Source organism: Panulirus ornatus, chromosome 50 (assembly GCF_036320965.1).
Source record: "Panulirus ornatus isolate Po-2019 chromosome 50, ASM3632096v1, whole genome shotgun sequence".
NCBI lineage: Eukaryota > Metazoa > Arthropoda > Malacostraca > Decapoda > Palinuridae > Panulirus > Panulirus ornatus.
The window spans coordinates 4496687-4518701 of NC_092273.1; the positions used below are offsets into that span (position 1 = coordinate 4496687).

At 37.7% G+C, this 22015-nt stretch overlaps 1 protein-coding gene across 20 annotated transcripts in view; it reads left to right on the top strand.

Moving 5' to 3' along the window:
- kst (spectrin beta chain, non-erythrocytic 5 kst) overlaps positions 1–22015 on the top strand; it is a 281464-nt gene that overhangs the window by 157447 nt on the left and 102002 nt on the right. For all 20 annotated transcript variants that reach the window (XR_011716398.1, XM_071691174.1, XM_071691185.1 and 17 more), the window contains exons 13-19: positions 4472–4672; positions 9886–10098; positions 13047–13253; positions 14394–14616; positions 17891–18489; positions 19427–19609; positions 21750–21956. Coding sequence is in view for 19 of the 20 variants with exons in the window: in XM_071691174.1 (XP_071547275.1) it covers positions 4472–4672; positions 9886–10098; positions 13047–13253; positions 14394–14616; positions 17891–18489; positions 19427–19609; positions 21750–21956 (1833 nt within the window). In the remaining variant the exon portion in view is untranslated. The remainder of the gene's footprint in view (positions 1–4471; positions 4673–9885; positions 10099–13046; positions 13254–14393; positions 14617–17890; positions 18490–19426; positions 19610–21749; positions 21957–22015) is intronic.

The following is a 22015-nucleotide window of genomic DNA, read 5'->3' on the forward strand; positions in this document are numbered from 1 at the left end:
ATGAATCAGAAAGTTTTGAAGCAGTGAGATTCATTACACTTCATGTGTGCTTGTCCCTTACTTGAATTTAGTTTGGACTTGTAGTATAATGAGTTTTGCTTGATTTCTTTTCTGTTCAATTCTTTGCTCATAGCCTTTTCAGCAACTTCCTACTGGTGTCAGAAAAAGCTTAATCTCGATTTCCCATTGAGGTGGATGTATATTGTGCATCAGTCCTCACCACTTTCTCCAGTGACCTTTAAGTTGTAAGCTGAGTGAGTGTTTTTGCCATGCACATTTTCTTATACGAATCCTGTCAGTAAAACTTATAAGTTGCAATATCCACTTATAAATGTATGTGCTTAGGACTGTAAGAATACACAGCTTTTAGCCAGACCATAACCTCTTGCAACAAACTCTGTTTGTACATATCCAGTTTTCAGCAATTTTGAAGATGAAATAGTTATTGGACTGTTACATATTAATGCCTGGAAGGATTTCTCTTCTTTTTATACATATTATAGCATTCCTCACAGATATAGAAGTAAATGTAACAGATTTTTGATATTACAAAAGCAGCTACAACTTATGTGGAGATATGTAATTGCAATAGAATAGATTATGAATTGAGTAGCATGATAAGATTAAATGCAAGGAGATGAGTGATCTGTTTGCAATAGTAGGTTGGAATGATGTTTTTAAGGAGACTGATGTCAACACACAGTATAACAATGTTCTCTTGAGAAAATATGGGATATAGGTAAAGGACATAAGAAGTGGTCAGAGGAAGACAGGAAAAGTCTGTGGGGCTTGGCTTTGGATAGGGGTTCTTTGTTTTTTTGTTGTACTAAACATTACAGCTAGAGTGTGGATGTGAGCAAATTAGGCTGTTTTTCGTTTGAGCCCAGCACTCACTGCAGGAAACTACAAGCGAGTATGATAAAAAGAATAATACATTTTTTCTTGATTGTTATTTTCTGTTGCAGCAAGATAACACTAGGAAGAGCTGAACAACAGCCTCATTTGTACACATCCTTTATCTTGCTGTCATTTATAGTAGTGTTGATAATGGAGCAACAGAGCAGTGAAGAAGATATATGTGTCATAAGTGGAGGGGGACATGGAGAAGGGGAGACTGAATTGGAGTGAAAAAGATTTTGAGTACTTGGGGTTTGAACATGCATGAAGATGAAAGAAGTTCGCAGGATATTGTGAATTGGAGTAATGTGGTATACAGGGGCCAAATATGGTGTAAGTGGATTGAGCCAAGGCATATGCAGCAGCCTGGGGAAACCATTGAAAGGTCTATGGGGTCTCGTTGTGGGTAGGAGGCTGTGGTTTTGTGCATTACAGATGACAGTTAGAGAAAGGATGTGAGCAAATGAGGCCTTTTTTCCGTGTTCCTGGCACTTATTATGTAGAGAGCAGCATACAGTTATGAAAGAAAGAAGGAAAAGAAAAAATTGTATTGTGATTACTACAGATTTTCAGTGAAACATAAACTGAAATAAAAAGTAACATCTGATAGATTATACTAGACTGGAAAAGCCTTGAGTAAAATTTCATGTGAAGGATTCTTGTATGAGATAGTCTTTTCTGGTGTTAGTATCAAAATTAGCAACTGGAGAAAAGAAGGCTAACAGAAAATATTCTTTTATTGAATACTGAAAAGTGAATTCTTGTGTAACCGGTGGACTCAGTCCTTGGCCCAGTTACTTTCATGAATGTAAATGAATAAGCATTAGGTCTGACCACAAAAACTGAAGGAATAATTACCAGAAATGATTTTAAAAGTAGACAAAGTGACCTACAATTTCTCTTCTTTGGCAATATTTAACAGCATATTTAGAATTGTGATGTAAATCTAGTTAGTGCAGGAGAATGTCAGCATGCCATTATATTCTTAGACCTAACCTTTATTAGTTTACTCATTCTGTTGTTACTAAAACCATTAACATTATGATTATGAATTATGTGAGAGAGGCATGCAAGAACAGGGATACATGGAGAGACTTTTGCTGTGATTATTTCCTTAATGGGAGTTCCCTATGGGAACCGGCATCAGAGATGTAGATTGATAGATAAAACTACGAATAAGTAAGGATTTGATCACACACTCAGTTAGGTAGTACAGTAGATTACTTTATTGATCTTTATCGCACATCCTTGAATGTCAAGTACTTAGCTGCATGAGAAAAGTTTGTATGAAAGTTCTTCTTTTGAATGCTCTACTTTTGAGTTACTTTTGCTGATGGATTTTGGAATTGAATTTAAGAATAGCATAATGTTGTTTCAAGATAGGTATATTGATGTACAGTACTGAAAACGTAATGCAGAATAATTATGAAGTACTGCACATATTTTTTGTATATACTAGGTATGGTATTTTGAGAAATTGTATTGGTGATTGATGGTACTTTTGTGCATTGGTGATGCACACAGTAAAGCATTATTAATGTCCAGTCTTCTGTATACTATGTAGTTCAGTTATTGTTTTAAGAAACCTGTAGCAGTGCATTTGCTTTGAACTCCTTTCATGCTTACTTTTTACCTGAGTATGCATGTGAGTAAAGGTGAATTTCATAAATTTGGGGAAAGTAGTGTTCAATTTATCACTAATAGTTCCTTCTACTTGACCTTGCTAACCCTGGTGCCTCTCGCACTAATACAAACCTACCTTCGGCACCAGGAATCTGCATCCCTTAAGGTAAAGTCCTGTAACTTTGCTTGTTTGTGCAGTTTTGGAGATTTTGCACCTTTTTGTGTTGAGATGAACTTGCACTATCTTTTTGGGTGAGTTAGCTGGGAGGATATTAGATGTGGCTGGGTAAGATTTCTTGAATACTTGCATCTTATGAAGTGAAAAATGTATATAATGTTTGTTACTAGAACCACTGAATAGTTGAGGATGGCAGTAGTTATCTTTACTTGACAGAAATAGACATTATTATTTTACCATAATTTGCATGATATTGATGTGTGAAGCCATAGGTGACTCAGATTCTTGTAGGTTTTTAAGTCATGGCTATTTCTATTATGGATTTTTCTGTTATTCATGTTAGTAAGTACATATAGTTTGGACTTAAAGATGATAATATAATGGGAGCAGAAGAGAGCTATAGGGTGGGCGGACAGGCTTGTTGTGGGTGATTAAGGAATGTGTGCATAGAAAGGTTACTGTAATTAAGGGCAAAGATATGGATGTTTGATATGGAAGCCCTCTGGTGCTGTATGAATGCAAGGCTTGGGCCTTAGACAAAAACATCATAGGATGTGTATTATGGAAAGGTGGTTAACATCACTGATTTTCCATTTATGTTTCTAGGGGTTAGTCTGTGGAATTAACCTGCCTCATATGAAGGTTAATGATGAGAAGGGGCCAGTTGGTAATTTCAGGTTAATTTCATATCTCGGAGATGAGATGCTCATTTTTTCAGAATCTCTGACTTTGGCAGTGATATACATAGAGAAAAAAAGGATAGATATTCTCACTGAAGAAATATATTTAATTTACTGGAATAAGTGGTATAATGGTGATAAGAAATTTTTTTTTTCATCTAGCTTGCTTTGCCGTAGTTAAGCATTATACATCAGCATTGTGGCTTACCATGGTTTTGTTTGCTTCATTACTTTTTTTTTCTTTTGCCAGAATGTCATATAAGTGTAAAACCTTAAGTGATCTGAAATGGGTTATAGATAGGGTTGTACAGAGGAGGGTTAATGTGATGGAAATGAAATGTTTGAGGACAATATGTGGTGTGAGGTGGTTTGATTAAGTAATTATAGGGTAACAGAGATGTGTGGAAATAAGACGAGTGTGGTTGAGAGAGCAGAAGAGTGTGTGCTGAATTGGTTTGGACATATGGAGAGAATGAGTGAGGAAAGATTGACAAAGAGGATATATGTGTCTGAGATGGAGGGAAAAAGGAGAAGCAGGAGATGAGATTGGAGGAGGAAGGATAGCATGAAAAAGATTTTGAGCAATCAGGGCCTGAACATACAGGAGGGTGAGAGGCGTTCCAGGAATAGAGTGAATTGGAACGATGTGGTATACTGGGGTCGACGTGCTGTCTATGAATTGAACCAGTGCATCTGAAGCATCTGAGATAAACCATGGAAAGGTCTGTGGGGCCTGGATGTGAATAGGGAGCTGTGGTTTCAGTGCATTACACGTGACAGCTGGAGACAGCTGGAGTGTATACGAATGTGGCCTTTTTGTCTGTTTTCGTGGTGCTACTTCACTTGGGGGGCAGTAACGATGCTGCTTCCTGTAGGTTGGGGGGTAGCGACAGGAATGGATGAAGGCAAGCAAGTATGAATATGTACGTGTATATATGTGTATGTTTATGTTAGTATGTATATGTATGTATATGTGCATGTATGGGCATTCATGTATATATATATATATGTGTGTATATGAGTGGATGGGCCATTCTTCATCTGTTTCCACTCATTATCTTAATTGCATCAGTAATGAATTTCCCTTTCCCAGGCTTTAGAAGATGAGATGCGGGCCCGACGTCCCAAGTCAGAGGAAATCATGAGATCTGGAGAGGCACTATTCAAGGCTGGCCATCCAGATGCTAAGGCTATTGGTGAACGCATTGCTGCTCTGAAGGATAAGTGGAGACGATTGGAGCAGTATGCCAGTGAGAAGAGAAAACACTTGGAAGGTGCTGCAGAGGCTTGCTTGGTAAATGCTCTTAATATGATATTAGTTTTCAGGTTCATGTCAGGGAAGCACCTGTGGAATCTTCTCTGAACTTTTGGTCACCAATTATATTGTATGCTAAAATCATTAAGGATCCATTAGTATTGCTAGAAAATGCTTGAAATGTTTGTTGAAGAATTCTTCATGTTAGTCTTATGTAAGTGAAATAGTCATGAAGTAAAATGAAATTCAGAACAACAGATTTTACAGGTATGCATAGATTTAAAAAGAAATGGGATGACCATAAAGTAGACTGCTTGACTTTAGCCCAGGAAAGATTTCCATGGGTGTCAGGGCTAAATGATCTGCAGCCTTTGCTAATAGAATTCTGTATTTTTAAAAGTTTACTGTTTGAGGTTTGAGCTGAAAATATTTGTGATAGATATAAAACACACACACAGGCAAGCAGTAGGTGCACACAAGGATGTACAAACACTTACATATTCTGAGCATATTTTTTTCTATCTTTATTTATTTTTATTATACATTGTCGCTGCCTCCCGCGTTAGCAAGGTAGTGCAAGGAAACAGACAAAAGAATGGCCCAACCCACCCACATACACATGTATATACATACACGTCCACACACACACACACATATACATACCTATACATCTCAGCGTATACATACATATACACGCACACAGACATATACATATATACTCATGTACATAATTCATACTGTCTGCCCTTATTCATTCCCATCGCCACCCTTTCACACATGAAATGACATCCCCCTCCCCCCGCATGTGGGCGAGGTAGCGCTAGGGAAGGACAACATGATGTATAATACACTGAAACCACGGCTCCCTTTCCACATCCAGGCCCCACAGAACTTTCCATGGTTTTCCCCAGATGCTTCACATGCCCTGGTTCAATCCATTGACAGCACATCGATCCCGGTATACCACATCGTTCCAATTCACTCTATTCCTTGCATGCCTTTCACCCTCCTGCATGTTCAGGTCCTGATCACTCAAAATCTTTTTCACTCCATCTTTCCACCTCCAATTTGGTCTCCTACTTCTCTTTGTTCCCTCCACCTCTGACACATATATCCTCTTTGTCAATCTTTCCTCACTCATTCTCTCCATGTGACCAAACCATTTTAAAACACCCTCTTTTGCTCTCTCAACCACACATTTTTTCTTACCACACATCTCACCCTTTCATTACTTACTCGATCAAACCACCTCACATCACATATTGTCCTCCAACATCTCATTTCCAGCACATCCATCCTCTTCCGCACAACTCTATCTATAGCCCTTGCCTCGTAACCATATAACATTGTTGGAACCACTATTCCTTCAAACATACCCATTTTTGCTTTCCAAGATAATGTTCTCGACTTCCACACATTCTTCAACGCTCCCAGAACTTTCGCCCCCTCCCCCACCCTATGATTCACTTCCGCTTCCATGGTTCCATCCACTGCCAAATCCACTCCCAGATATCTAAAATACTGCACTTCCTCCAGTTTTTCTCCATTCAAACTTACCTCCCAATTGACTTGACCCTCAACCCTACTGTACCTAATAACCTTGCTCTTATTCTCATTTACTCTCAGCTTTCTTTCACACACTTTACCAAACTCAGTCACCAACTTTTGCAGTTTCTCACCCAAATCAGCCACCAGTGCTGTATCATCAGCGAACAACAACTGACTCACTTCCCAAGCCCTCTCATCCAGAATGGACTGCATACTTGCCCCTCTCTCCAAAACTCTTGCATTCACCTTCCTAACAACCCCATCCATAAACAAATTAAACAACTATGGAGACATCATGCACCCCTGCCACAAACTGACTTTCACTGGGAAGCAATCACTTTCCTGCTTCCTACTCATACACATGCCTTACATCCTTGATAAAAACTTTTCACTGCTTCTAGCAACTTGCCTCCCTCACCATATATTCTTAATACCTTCCACAGAGCATCTCTATCAACTCTGTCATATGCCTTCTCCAAAGCCATATATGCTACATACAAATCCATTTGGTTTTCTAAGTATTTCTCTCATACATTCTTCAAAGCAAACACCTGATCCACACATCCTCTACCACTTCTGAAACCACACTGATCTTCCCCAGTCTGATGCTTTGTACATGCCTTTATCCTCTCATTCAATACCCTCCCATATAATTAACCAGGAATACTCAACAAACTTGTACCTCTGTAATTTGAGCACTCACTCTTATCCCCTTTGCCTTTGTACGATGGCACTATGCATGCATTCCGCCAATCCTCAGGCACTTCACCATGAGCCATACATACATTGAATATCCTCACCAACCAGTCAACAACACTGTCACCCCCTTTTTTTAATGAATTCCACTGCCATACCATCCAAACCTGCTGCCTTGCTGGCATTCATCTTCCGCAAAAGCTTTCACAACCTCCTCTCTTTTACCAAATCATTCTCCCTGACCCTCTCACTTCGCGCACCACCTCGACCAAAACATCCTATGTCTGCCACTCTATCATTGAACATATTCAACAAACCTTCAAAATTCTCACTCCATCTTCTTTTCACATCACCACTACTTGTTATTACCTCCTTATTAGCCCCCTTCACCGATGTTCCCATTTGTTCTCTTGTCTTACGCACTTTATTTACCTCGTTCCAAAACATTATTTTATTCTCCCTAAATTTTAATGATACTCTCTCACCCCAACTCTCATTTGTCCTCTTTTTCACCTCTTGCACCTTTCTTTTGACCTCCTGCCTCTTTCTTTTATATATCTCCCAGTCATTTGCACTATTCCCTGCAAAACTTGTCCAAATGCCTCTCTCTTCTCTTTCACTGATAATCTTACTTCATCCCACCACTCACTACCCGTTCTAATCTGCCTACCTCCCACGCTTCTCATGCCACAAGCATCTTTTGCACAAGCCATCACTGCTTCCCTAAATAGATAGATGGAATATAACTGTAGGTGATTACTTAAGAGCTGAAGTGCTGGGGATGGCCTCTGGTCCAGTGGAACAAGAGTAAATATAAGTGGCACCTTTCTGTGATGAGACTGATACCCACAAAATGGGTAGGAGGCACATCCAGCATTTCAGCTTTCATAGGAGCTGATATGGAAGTACTGGGAGGATCACAGTAGCTCAGCTAAGGCTTTGGAGCATTGGGCAAGGGGCTTCTTGAGAGTGTTATCATTACTGTACTTGCAGTGTATTTTGTTTCATGTAAGTAGCTATATTTAGAAATTCAAAACAGAGCAAACAGTGGGCTGTGATAATGTGCAGATTCCTGGGCAATGTTTGAACTTGAGCACCAAATTATGGCAGTTACTAGAGTTTGGAATGCTGGACTGAAGATGTTAGAATTTATTATATATTTGATATCATTTTATAGAATATCATGATATTACTTATTGATTTTTTTTTATTTTTTATTTATTTTCTTTTTATTTTTTATTTTTTATTTTTTTGCTTTGTCGCTGTCTCCCGCGTTTGCGAGATAGCGCAAGGAAACAGACGAAAGAAATGGCCCAACCCACCCCCATACACATGTATATACATACACGTCCACACACGCAAATATACATACCTACACAGCTTTCCATGGTTTACCCCAGACGCTTCACATGCCCTGATTCAATCCACTGACAGCACATCAACCCCGGTATACCACATTGATCCAATTCACTCTATTCCTTGCCCCTCCTTTCACCCTCCTGCATGTTCAGGCCCCGATCACACAAAATCTTTTTCACTCCATCTTTCCACCTCCAATTTGGTCTCCCACTTCTCCTCGTTCCCTCCACCTCCGACACATATATCCTCTTGGTCAATCTTTCCTCACTCATTCTCTCCATGTGCCCAAACCATTTCAAAACACCCTCTTCTGCTCTCTCAACCACGCTCTTTTTATTTCCACACATCTCTCTTACCCTTACGTTACTTACTCGATCAAACCACCTCACACCACACATTGTCCTCAAACATCTCATTTCCAGCACATCCACCCTCCTGCGCACAACTCTATCCATAGCCCACGCCTCGCAACCATACAAAATTGTTGGAACCACTATTCCTTCAAACATACCCAATTTTGCTTTCCGAGATAATGTTCTCGACTTCCACACATTCTTCAACGCTCCCAGGATTTTCGCCCCCTCCCCCACCCTATGATCCACTTCCGCTTCCATGGTTCCATCCGCTGCCAGATCCACTCCCAGATATCTGAAACACTTTACTTCCTCCAGTTTTTCTCCATTCAAACTTACCTCCCAATTGACTTGACCCTCAACCCTACTGTACCTAATAACCGTGCTCTTATTCACATTTACTCTTAACTTTCTTCTTTCACACACTTTACCAAACTCAGTCACCAGCTTCTGCAGTTTCTCACATGAATCAGCCACCAGCGCTGTATCATCAGCGAACAACAACTGACTCATTTCCCAAGCTCTCTCATCCACAACAGACTTCATACTTGCCCCTCTTTCCAAAACTCTTGCATTCACCTCCCTAACAACCCCATCCATAAACAAATTAAACAACCATGGAGACATCACACACCCCTGCCGCAAACCTACATTCACTGAGAACCAATCACTTTCCTCTCTTCCTACACGTACACATGCCTTACAACCTCGATAAAAACTTTTCACTGCTTCTAACAACTTGCCTCCCACACCATATATTCTTAATACCTTCCACAGAGCATCTCTATCAACTCTATCATATGCCTTCTCCAGATCCATAAATGCTACATACAAATCCATTTGCTTTTCTAAGTATTTCTCACATACATTCTTCAAAGCAAACACCTGATCTACACATCCTCTACCACTTCTGAAACCACACTGCTCTTCCCCAATCTGATGCTCTGTACATGCCTTCACCCTCTCAATCAATACCCTCCCATATAATTTACCAGGAATACTCAACAAACTTTTTTTATGTATTGATTTATTTTTCATAATTTTTTTCAAAATTTTTAAAATTTTCACTCCAGGCGTTTGGGTTCTTATGTTCCCAGTTGACCCATTGCATTAATGTGAATGTTGACTGTAATATGTAAGAATTCATATATTTAAAAGTCAGTGAACTGTGGTATGACATAACTACATAAAATTATTTTAAAATTTTTTCCATACTTTTTCAGAGACTTTCTTATAAGCTGGATAAAGTAAATGACAAAAAGATTTCATAGCTAATGGTTTTTTCTTACTTCATAGTTTAATGGTGATGCTAATGAGGCTGAATCATGGATCAAGGAAAAACTGCCTCTGTGCCAGTCAAAGGATTATGGTGAGGATGAACCAAGTGGTCTTGCCCTACTGCAGCTTCATACTCGGCTAGAGGGAGAAATAAAAGCATATGAAGGGGATATAAAGGCAGTTAATACCCAAGGACAGAAGCTCATTAAGTCAGGAATATCTGCCCTAAATGTAAGTTTTTATATTTATTAAATGAAATATTAGAATCAATTTTGTACAGACTGAAAATGCCTTACTTTTTAGAAAAATTATAACAGTGAAGCAGAACTACATGAGTGTAATGTAAATAGATTAAAGAGACTCAAGATGAATTTTAGATAATCTTAATATTTTAACAAATGTATGGAAATAAGAGCACTTTGCTTTTTTGTTCCTAATGCTATGTAATTAAGGTGGGAAAGGTGGTTATTTGAGGAAAAAAATGCACATGAATCCATCTTACACCTTCCTGACCTTGAATGGCCAGTCACTCCCACTCAACAACATTCGATCATATCACATCACATACAGCACACATGACATATATCAGCAAACTTCTGGAAGAGAAAGGAAAAGTTTCAGAAGAAGGTTAAAAGTATTGGAAAAATAAGTAAAGGGAGCATAAGTGAAGGGAGCAGATAGAGAAGTACTAACAGGCAGAGATGAAGTAAGGAGGAGAGACCATGGGAATTTTGAAGGCCTAATGAATGTGTCTGATGATAGGATGGCACATGTTGGATGTTTTGGATGTAGAAGAATGTAAATGAGAAAGTCAGAGTAAATGGTTTGGTGAAAAAAAGAAATGGTGGCCAAAGCCTTGAAATCAAAGCATCCACTACTAATGCTTGGTCCTCACATCTATTGACCTAGTTTAAAACATGTATATAAGCATTCATGGGTGAGTAAGAAAGATGGTAAGTTGGCATTATTGGATTACATACTAAGTGATAGGCATGTAAATGTGTTGAGAGGGAAGACTGGTAGGATGTTCAGTCACTATCAGTGGGGATAGGGCAGTAGCAAGGGAATGGAAACCATCCCCTTCTTGTATTTCGGTATCTAAAGATGGAGCATAAGAAGGAGCCAAGTGAGAAGTGCACAGTTCCTCAAAGGCTTAGGCTGGGTTGAGTGGATTTAACAAAAATGAGAAGAAAGGAGATCTAGGTAGTATGTTTAAGGAAAAGAACCTGGATGTTCTACCTTTGAGTGAAATAAGGCTCAAGGGTAAGGAGGAAATTTAGTTTAGGAATATCTTGAGGTTAAAATCATGGGTAAGTGAGAGGGTGTGAGCTAAAGACAGGGTAGCACTACTTCTGAAGCAGGAGTTGAGAATGTGTGAAAAAGCATTAGGAAGTGAGCTCCTGACTGATGTAGGTAAAAATGATATTGAAAATGGATTGCAAGAAATGGATAATCAGTAGTTCCTCTGTACCTGAGCACAGGAAGGGAGATGAAGAGAGGCAAGTGTTTTGGGATCAGCTGAGTAAGTGAGTCAGCAGTTTGACGCTAGGAACCAGATATAAGTGAGTAATGTGGCAGTTGAGGGTATAATTAGGGTGCTTGGAATACTTAGTAAGATGAATGGAGATAGTGAACAGCTTGTGGAGTTGTGTGCTGGAAAAGGACTGGTGATTGAGAATAACTGGTTGAAAAAGAGGTACATACTTAGGTTTATGTGGGTAAGTTGGAAAGATGGATAGTGGGATTACTTGATTACATACTAATTGATAGGTATGTGAAAGAGAGAATCTTAGATATGAATGTGCTTAGAAGACTAGCTGGTGGGATTTCTTAATATATAGGGTTGAGTTGATGGAAAGATTTGTAGAGGTTTTCATAAAAGAGGTGAGAAGAAGATTGTGAAAGTAAGTGAGCTTGGAAAAAAGATGTGTGTCAGGAGAGATTGAGTGGGCAATGACAAAAGGTGAGAGTAAATGAACTAGGGGAGTAGAAGAGGAATGGGAGATATTTAGGGAAGCAGTGTTGGCACATGAGAGAAGTGTGTGGCATATATTAGGTGGAAAGGTAAGAAATGATAGTGTGTGGTGGGATAACATAGTGAGGTTGCTAGCGAAAGCAAATAGAGGGGTGTGTGGATGTTACTTAAAGGAAAGTAGTATGACTGATTGGGAAATGTACAGGAGAAGGTGGCAGGAGGCCAAGAGGAAGGTGCAGAAGCTGAAAAAAAAGGGGAAATAAGCACTACGGTGAGTGAGTGTCAGCAAACTTTAGGGAGAATAAGATGTTTTGGAAGGAGTTTAATGGTGTTAGATAAACAAGAGAGCATATGGGACCATCAGTGAATGGAGCAAATGGGGAAGTAATAACAAGTAGTGATGAGTTGAAGAGGAGATGGAGTAAGTACTTTGAAGGGCTGTTGAATGTGTCTTATGATATGATGGCATGTATAAGGTGTTTGGGTTGGGAAAGTATGTGAAGTGAGAGTCATGGCAAGTGGTTTAGTAAGATGAAATGTTAGATGCTGAAGTGAATGGTATTGCTGATGAATTTCTTCAGAAATGGGGAGACTGTGTTGTTGATTGGTTAATTAGGATTTTCAGTGTATGTATGGATTATGGTGAAGTGCCTGAAGATTGGCCGAATGCTTGTATACTGCCATTGTGTAAAGGTAAGAATAAAAGGTGATTGTGTGAATTACAGAGATATTAGTTTGTTTAGTGTTCCAGTTAAGCTGTACGATGAGTGATGATTAAGAGAGTAGTTGAAAGCACTGAGCATCAGACTGGGGATGAACAGTGTGGTTTCAGGAGTGGTAAAGGATGTTTAGATTAGGTGTCTTTTTTGAAGAATGTGTGTGAGAGTTACTTGGAGAAACAGAAGATAGTGTTGATAGAGATGCTTCGTGGAAGGTGCTACAAATATATGGTGTAGGTGGAAAGCTATTAGAAGCAATAAGGAACTTATAACAGGACATTAAGGTCCTCTGGTCAAAATCTTCAAAAACTTTTTAGGATGTTTTGATAGTAATCTTGGAGAAAAATTTTTTTTGCCGAAAGAAATTTTGATAAATAATTATCATAGAGTATATTGCATCTTCTTGAATTCATAATTTTGTTGTGAATTGATATGTATCATGTTTTTGGTTGTAATAGAAATTAATAACTTTCTTCTTTTCTTAGATAACACCACAACAGCAGCAGAATATACCAGGAGAAGAGGAAGAGTATGAGTGGGTGGATGAGGTGAAAATGGTTCCACAGGAGATAATGGTAGAAGAAATTGTCGACAAAACAGAAGAGGTGTATGTTACTGAACAACGGGAATTACCAACTGTCATTGCCAGATATCAGTTCCAGGGTCAGGGCATGCAGATGGTCAAAGGAGAGGTATAAAGATTTCAGTGTTTAATTGGTTTAAATGTAATGATGGTTATATCTCTGATGCCCATTCCCTTTAGGAAGTCACATCAAGGGGATGACCATAGCAAGTCACCACTGATCTTTGTCCTTACATGCATCCCTTTGATTATACTATCATACACTTTCATTCTTAACTCCACATCTTCCATTTTTTCCACCTTCAAGTATTGTTTCCCACTCTACCACTCCAGAATTCATTCACTTTGAATTGTCTGCCTTACACTCCCTCATTACTTTTTTCTTTCCATATAGATAGATAGTAATGAAAGCTATATTTTTTCAAGCACTAGACATTATGCATGTTTGTGTGTGTGTGTGTGTTCATATCGATATAAACATTCTAGCCACAGAAACCCCTTCTGTGTGACTCTTTATGTGCTCAGGAAGCAGGCCATGTCCACCAAGTAGGACCACAGGTCAAGAAGTTTGGTGGTGATGTGTGTATGTTTGTGGGAGGTGATTGTGGTACAGTTTTTGAATTCATTATCTATAGAGTATGGAAGTTGCATCTTTTATTCAAGGTGTCTGTAGTGTTTTGAATATGTGCTTGTAATGTAGCAATGAGTGCTACCCAGAATACAGACAAGAGAGCGTATCTTAAACATTCCTTGAGAGAGTTGTTTTTGATGTGTGTATATCTAGTAGTGTATTTTAAAACTGGGTTGATAGGGAGGTTGTAAATTTCTTCCCAGTGGTTTGGGAGGATGGTTCTTCATTTTTTTTCACTGGCTTGGGAGGGTGGCAGATTATTTCGTGATTTTTCTTGTTTGCTATATCCTGCATTAGCAAATTTCAAGGAACAGGCAAAAAAGGCCTCATTTACCAACATAGACTATCTAGCTGTCATGTATAATTCTCCAAAACGAGAACCCCCATATTCAAGCTTTACAGACCATTCAGTTGTTTCTCCTTACCACCTAATATGTTTTCTGTCAATTTCTGTTGATGGTGAGTGATTTTCTCTGAGCAGTTTCTCTCTTTTATGTGGTTTGGAACTTGCAGGGGGAAGTTTTGGTTATGTTCTAATATCATCCTTTTATTAAAAAATAACATATCCTCTTATGCTCTCAATTTTTTTTTAAATATATATCCTGTATTGCATTGCAGACAATGTTTCTTATCAACAAAACAAATAACGATTGGTGGAATGTAAGAAAAGCCAATGGTGAAGAAGGATTTGTTCCTGCCAATTATGTTAGAGATAGTGAACCAAAGAAAATTAATGTTCGTGTTAAAAAGGAAGTTAAGGTTCCAGAGAAGAGAATGGTACCGAAAACAAGAATGGTGAAGAAAACAGAAAGAGTTAAAAGGAGGAAGCCTAAGGCACCACGTAAGTACCTCAGCATGTATATTAATTTTTAAAGAGAGATAACCCCAGAAATGCTGAGAAAGCTTTACTTATTTCTATCTTGTTATTTACAGGCATCGTGTTTACATGCTTGCAGAATTCATATTCTCAAATTTCAATTCACAAAAGGTCACAAGGGAAAATCCTAATTGTAAACTTAACGTTTCATTTATGCTTGTTTTCTCCCTGAACTTTTGATCATCTTGTAAAGCTTCTAAAAGAATATCAGTAATATCATTAGTTTAATTGTAATAAAACAGGATTTGTTTTAAGTTTTGAATGCTTTTACTTATATTCTGGCCAGTTATTGGGAATATATTTTAACTAGTATTGATATGTATGTATATTATATACCTGTTGAGTTCATATAGTCAGTTCCCACAGAATATTCTAATGCATTCCTTGACCAATTCCCTGACCAGTCCTTCCATCTCCTTGGTCTACCCCTAACACTTGCTTCCACTACTTCTGACATTCTCTAAATTAGTCTCTTCCATTCCATGGTCAGTTCTCTTTAATACTTGGCTCACCACCACATGTGTCTGTTACACTCTTATTCCTCATGTGGCTAATCCTCCTCACACCACATATTATCATCAGGCATGTCATTTCCAAAACCCACAACTTCTTCCATTCTGTTGCATTTAGGATGGAAGACTTGCCTCCATACATTACTATTACTATCCCATCAGACATGTTCATGTGGAATTCTCTTCAGACAGTTCATTTGCTCCTCTCTAAACCACATTTCACATGCCTTGTCACACCATGTCAAAAAATTTACTGTATGACAAATTTGCAGACATCACAAAACAAAGCATTTATAATAATCTCAGGCTTCTTAACAACTACAAACTTTTGGCACCAGCACAGTGAAACAAAATTTCTCCTGATGTAGTCTTGCTTCAAAATGAACGACTTTCTAGTACAGCAGTACTAGACTCTTCTCATCCAAACCATTTCATAACCAGCTGTAAACCCTCATGTAGAAAGAAAGATCTGATTGTTGCCTTGCACTTCAAAAACCTATACTTAAAAGTCTCCCCTTCCCTAACGAGCATAACTATGGCAAAACATATATACACAATAGTGAACTGACAAGTACTAAACCCAGTTTTACATACCATCCCATCACTCCAGTTTTACAAACAGTTTCAACATATAACAAGACCCATCATGCCCAGGATGATACTTGTACAATAAAGACAAGAAACATTTGCACTTCACCAGCAAAGGCATACACTCAACACTGCTACACTTCATATGACTGATTTCACCTCTTGAATGTGGTTGGCTTCCTGGATGCTACAGGATGATGTAAGTACTTCTGTGTACTTACTTCCTGTATTAGGAGTGTATGTATTATTTATATATATATATATATTTTTTTTTGTAAAAAAAAAAAAATATATTTATATATACATATATACACATGAGGGGGGAGGTGGTTGTTATTTCATGTGTGGCGGGGTGGCGATGGGAATGAATAAAGGCAGACAGTATGAATTATGTACATGTGTATATATGTATATGTTTGTGTGTATGTATGTGTATACGTTGAGATGTATAGGTATGTATATTTGCGTGTGTGGACATGTATGTATATACATGTGTATGTTGGTGGGTTGGGCCATTCTTTCGTCTGTTTCCTTGCGCTACCTCGCTAACACGGGAGACAGCAAAAAAAGCAAAATGATATATATATATATATATATATATATATATATATATATATATATATATATATATATATATATATATATATATATATATATATTTTTTTTTTTTGCTTATATATATATATATACATATATATATATATATATTTCTTTCTTTCAAACTATTCGCCATTTCCCGCATTAGCGAGGTAGCGTTAAGAACAGAGGACTGGGCCTTGAGGGAATACCCTCACCTGGCCCAATTCTCTGTTCCTTCTTTTGGAAAATTAAAAAAAAAAAAAAAAAAACGAGAGGGGAGGATCTCCAGCCCCCCGCTCCCTCCCCTTTTAGTCGCCTTCTACGACACGCAGGGAATACGTGGGAAGTATTCTTTCTCCCCTATCCCCAGGGATATATATATATATATATATATATATATATATATATATATATATATATATATATATATATATATATATCAGTATATATATATATATATATATATATATATATATATATATATATATATATATATATATATATATATATATATATATCAGTATATATATATATATATATATATATATATATATATATATATGTATATATATATATTTCCCTGGGGATAGGGGACAAAGAATACTTCCCACGTATTCCCTGCGTGTCGTAAAAGGCGACTAAAAGAGGAGGGAGCGGGGGGCTGGAAATCCTCCCCTCTCGGTTTTTTTTTTTTTTAATTTTCCAAAAGAAGGAACAGAGAATTGGGCCAGGTGAGGGTATTCCCTCAAAGGCCCAGTCCTCTGTTCTTAACGCTACCTCGCTAATGCGGGAAATGGCGAACAGTTTGAAAGAAAAAGATATATATATATATATATATATATATATATATATATATATATATATATATATATATATATATATATATATATATATATATATCTTTCAAACTATTCGCCATTTCCCGCATTAGCAAGGTAGCATATATATATATATATATATATATATATATATATATTATCCCTGGGGATAGGGGAGAAAGAATACTTCCCACGTATTCCCTGCGTGTCGTAGAAGGCGACTAAAAGGGGAGGGAGCGGGGGGCTGGAAATCCTCCCCTCTCGTTTTTTTTTTTTTTTTATTTTTCCAAAGAAGGAACAGAGAAGGGGGCCAGGTGAGGATATTCCCTCAAAGGCCCAGTCCTCTGTTCTTAACGCTACCTCGCTATCGCGGGAAATGGCAAATAGTATGAAAAAATATATATATATATATATATATGATTTTTTTTCATGTTTGTTCACTATTTCCTGTGTTATAAAGAAAAAAAATTGAGTTAAGAATAGCTTTTAAGGGAGAAACACGGCAGGATGTAAGGACATGGTGAAGAAATATTTGTATCACAGTGAAAATCATTCAGAGGGACTAAGATTGTGATGTATGTTGAAGATGTAGAACTACAATGATGTGTTTTAAGGAGAATGCAGTGTAGATGATGAATGAAAGCACTGTTGAACATGAGTAGAAACTGCTATAACACCTACAGTGTGGAGATGCTTTGATTATTCCTTTACTTAACTTTAGTATATATTGCTTATTCACAGCTCGAAATAAACGTGGATTTGAGGAACCAGAAACTGTTGAAAAACGTCTACAGTCCATTAATTCTGCATATGGTGATATATGTGAGCTTGCACAGAAGCGACACTTGTACTTGGAAGAATCCATTAAGCTTTATTCCTTCATGAGGGAATGCCAAGGATTTGAAACGTGGATGAGGGAAAAGGAGAAGCTTCTGAAAAATGATGAGAAGGATGATAATGTGGAGACAGCAAAGAAAAAGTTTGAGCAGTTTCTCACAGACTTATCGGCTGCAAGCAGGAGGATTGAAATTATTGATAAGATGGTCCAGGACTTCATAGCAACAGGACATAGTCAGTTAGAGAAAATTAAAGTCCGCCAGAAACAAATCCATGACCAGTGGGCTCATCTGAATCGTCTTAAGCAACAAAAGGAACGTAGCCTGGAGGGAGCATCGAGTGTAGAACTGTTTCACCGTACTTGTGATGAAACAAGAGACTGGATGCTGGAGAAAATGGAAAAGCTGGACACAGATGACTTGGGTCGAGATCTTAAAACAGTTCAGTCCTTGCAGCGGAAGCATGATCAGCTTGAGAGAGAGTTAGCACCAGTTGAGGAAAAGGTACATATCATAAGATGCAGTTTCTACTTTTGTAAAATGGCCTACCTTAATTCTTTTTATTTAAAGTTGGCTAATTGACTTTTCATGAAATATATTTTTAAATGCTGTGTTTTTGATGAGTGATATGCTTATTTTGCTAATTGTCTGCTTAAGTAGAAGAAAATCAAGGTTTTAAAGGAGGTTTGCTCACAAACATGAACACTCGTAAACACTCACACCTACAAAGATGGACACACAGCAAGCTTTCTATGTTTAGGGTTGTATTTTTGCCTTGAGGAAACGGGAGAGGAAACATTTCTTAAGACCTAGAAGGAAAAGATATTATAACAAATGCTTCTCAACTGACGAATGTTTTGGAACAAAGTTAGATTTTTCAAAGCTGTTGTGGGGAGGATTTTGGAAATAGTTTATGAATGTAAAGGACATAAGGAATATTTCGTTGTAATACGATATCTGGCAATTAGGATTCCATAGATGAGAATGTTACGTGTATAACGAATATGAATGTTTTGTTGTATAAACAAGATTTGACCAATGTATGTGTTTTAAGAGGCAGGACAGGAGTGTTAATTCACTTGATGTATGTAATGATGCGTTTTTACTTCATATTTTCCCCCCTTCCCTCTTCTTCCACCCAGCCAAACTGTTTGGGTGGATGCTTTGCAGAATAGCCATCCATTTTTGTTAGCTTGTTTGATTGCAAGCATATGTTTAGTTGCTATTAGTGGAGCATGTCAGGTTATTATATTCCTTGTGACTTTAGCCTGTAGCCTTTACTAAGATTTCTTTATTTTTAGTGGTATCCTCCCACCATAATCAGATTATTCCTCTTTCTCTCCCATTGCACATATTTATTAAGTCACTCTTTTTATGTTCCATCTCCCTATAAAAGTAACTAGGTCAAAGTACAGTATTGACTTTTTCAATGTAACCCAAGGTGAGACGTGTAAATCTTCTTGCGGATTCAGTAAAGGCATCATACCCACGCGAGAGACATGCTGTAGAGGCAAGACAAGCAGAGGTCCAGCAGTACTGGGGACAGCTTAAGGGCAAAGCTGTTGAAAGGAGGAACCGCTTAGAGGAAGCTGTTGGTCAGCAGATCTTTCTTAACTCTGCTAAGGTAAGATTTTGGATACAAGCATCAGTGAACATATCAGAGTAAAGCTTTTCTTTTTCCAATGCTCTTCATTGACATAGCTTGGAAAATCATTTTAGGCAGTTTGTGAATTACCTAATGGGTATCATTATACATATATATTTATCTGTCCATCTATATATCTGTTTTTTGTCATTAATTCCACTCCCAGTTCATGGGATGGATCTCGTACATACAAACATTATGATCACTCATACGCATCTTTAACGAGTGCCTCGTGTGTTAAAATGAAACTTGAACTTCCACTCATATATATATAAGTCCCTCTTTCTTCTTCACGTTGCTCTCTGAGTATATTGATCAAGACCATCATCTCCATTCATACCTTCTCGTACACAAAATTCTTTCATTGCATCTTATATAATGATAATTGTATCAGCTTACAAAGGAACCTAGATGAATTCCACACTCTTCTTCATCCTTGGAATTATTTCTTGCTGTTATGCTGTGTTTCTTTGAATACTCTGACAATTGTTTTGTAGGTATTCCATTGAGTGATGTATCTCAAGGTTTTCCAAAGTAGACTTTCTTACCTCCTCTTTATAATCTTTTCCATTACAGTGATTGGCTTGGTTCTACTCGGGTTGGTCCTAGCAGAGTCAGGGCCCTTTCTTTTTCTCCTTTAATGCTCTGGAACAACTTACCAAACACCCAACTCAAGTTCCTGATCACAGTGATCTTTCCTTTGATATACTCTTTATCTCTTCTGTACAGTGAACCCTCTCATTATGGATGCACTGATTTATTTGTCATTTCCATCTGAATACATTAACCCAGTATTTCCCTCAGAATCTCAACTTCTGCTCTTAGGAGGGCAAAATAGTATTCTGTGTTCAGTTTATATACTTAATAACCCTTCTTGGAACCATTCTTGCTTCTTTAGCTAGGATGATTCCAGTTATGCACACTATATGATGAAAACACCTTGCGTAGGATGGAGTCCATATCCCTTTTTTCGCTAATCTTTATCCTGTCAATACTGGTATTATTGCTATTCTCATGATGCTTGTTGCATCAGGGACAGAGCATATTGGGCCTGAAAATTTAACTTGAATTTCATTTCATCTGTATTATTGCTTGAATCAATGCAAAGACATTTTTGTAGTCAGGCATATTATAAAGAGAAAGTGTACTGATTTGCCTTTGTCTGATACATCTTTGTAGTTTTTAACCAACCATAGTACCTCTTTTTTTTTTACCAAATTGAATTATAGCTAATTCTTGAACTGATAAAGCTGTTCTTTTTATCATCTTTTTTTATAAATCTGGATGATTCCACCTCTAGTCTCCACCATTCAACCTTGCAGCTGAATCTTAATCCTCTGCCATATTTCTAGCACAAGGCCTTTCAAATTCTCTTTAGGATACAGATGGATGAGATGTTTGGATGATTGGCATACCTTCTCAGATCACTCTTGTGTTTTTCTTATGTTATATTAGGCCTTTTCTCACCGTTCCCCATCTTCTTCACTTTGCATTTATGTAGCTTGAATTTCAGTAGTCATGTATCTGACCAATTTTGGAGGTTTTGTAAGTCCCTGTGTTTGTTAATGCAATCTTCATCATTCTTTACTTCTCTTATGATTGTAGCATTATCTGCCTACTTGTTTAGCAAGATTGTAACATAGATCACAGAGAGCCATGGACCTTAGACCTCCTCTGGTAACCTCAACCCATTTTGAGAAGGCTCATCTAATTAGCATCTCTGTTCCTTACTACAGGGAATTCTCCATGTTATACCTTCCAAAAAATCCAGCTCATTTACCTGTCTAGCAAATGGTGTTTGTGATGGAATTTATAACAGGCTTAGAGCATGGATCAAGGAATTTATAATGATATTGGCTTGGATGTTGTTTCTTTTGATGGTTTCGTATTTACTTATTTGGAGTGGGTAGCAACAAAAAATTTATTTCTCAATTGATTTTTGCATAACTTAAACATAGGCAGATTGTTTTCCTAAAGAGTGGTATAGGAAGATGTCTCCTTAGAATAATGCTGAATTATATCTTATAAAGGTAACTGGCACTGACTTGAAGATTTTTTTCTGCATGATTTTGACATACATTTTTGAAATGTATACTATGATTTATATTTTGTTTTGCAGAGTCTTATTAACTGGGTAGGTGATGTCAAAAATGCTCTTAATTCTGATGAACCTGCTCGGGATGTAACCACTGCAGAACACCTTCTAAAGAGTCACCAAGATCTTGGTGATGACATTAGGGCTCACCAGGATGAATTTAATGAACTCATTCAGCTAGGAGAGAAGCTTGTCAAGAGGAATCCTGACTTCACTGAAGTACAAGAAAAGGTTTGTTTTGTTATAGTCTGCAAATTTTTAACACGATGTTCATTGGGATACAGATGTAT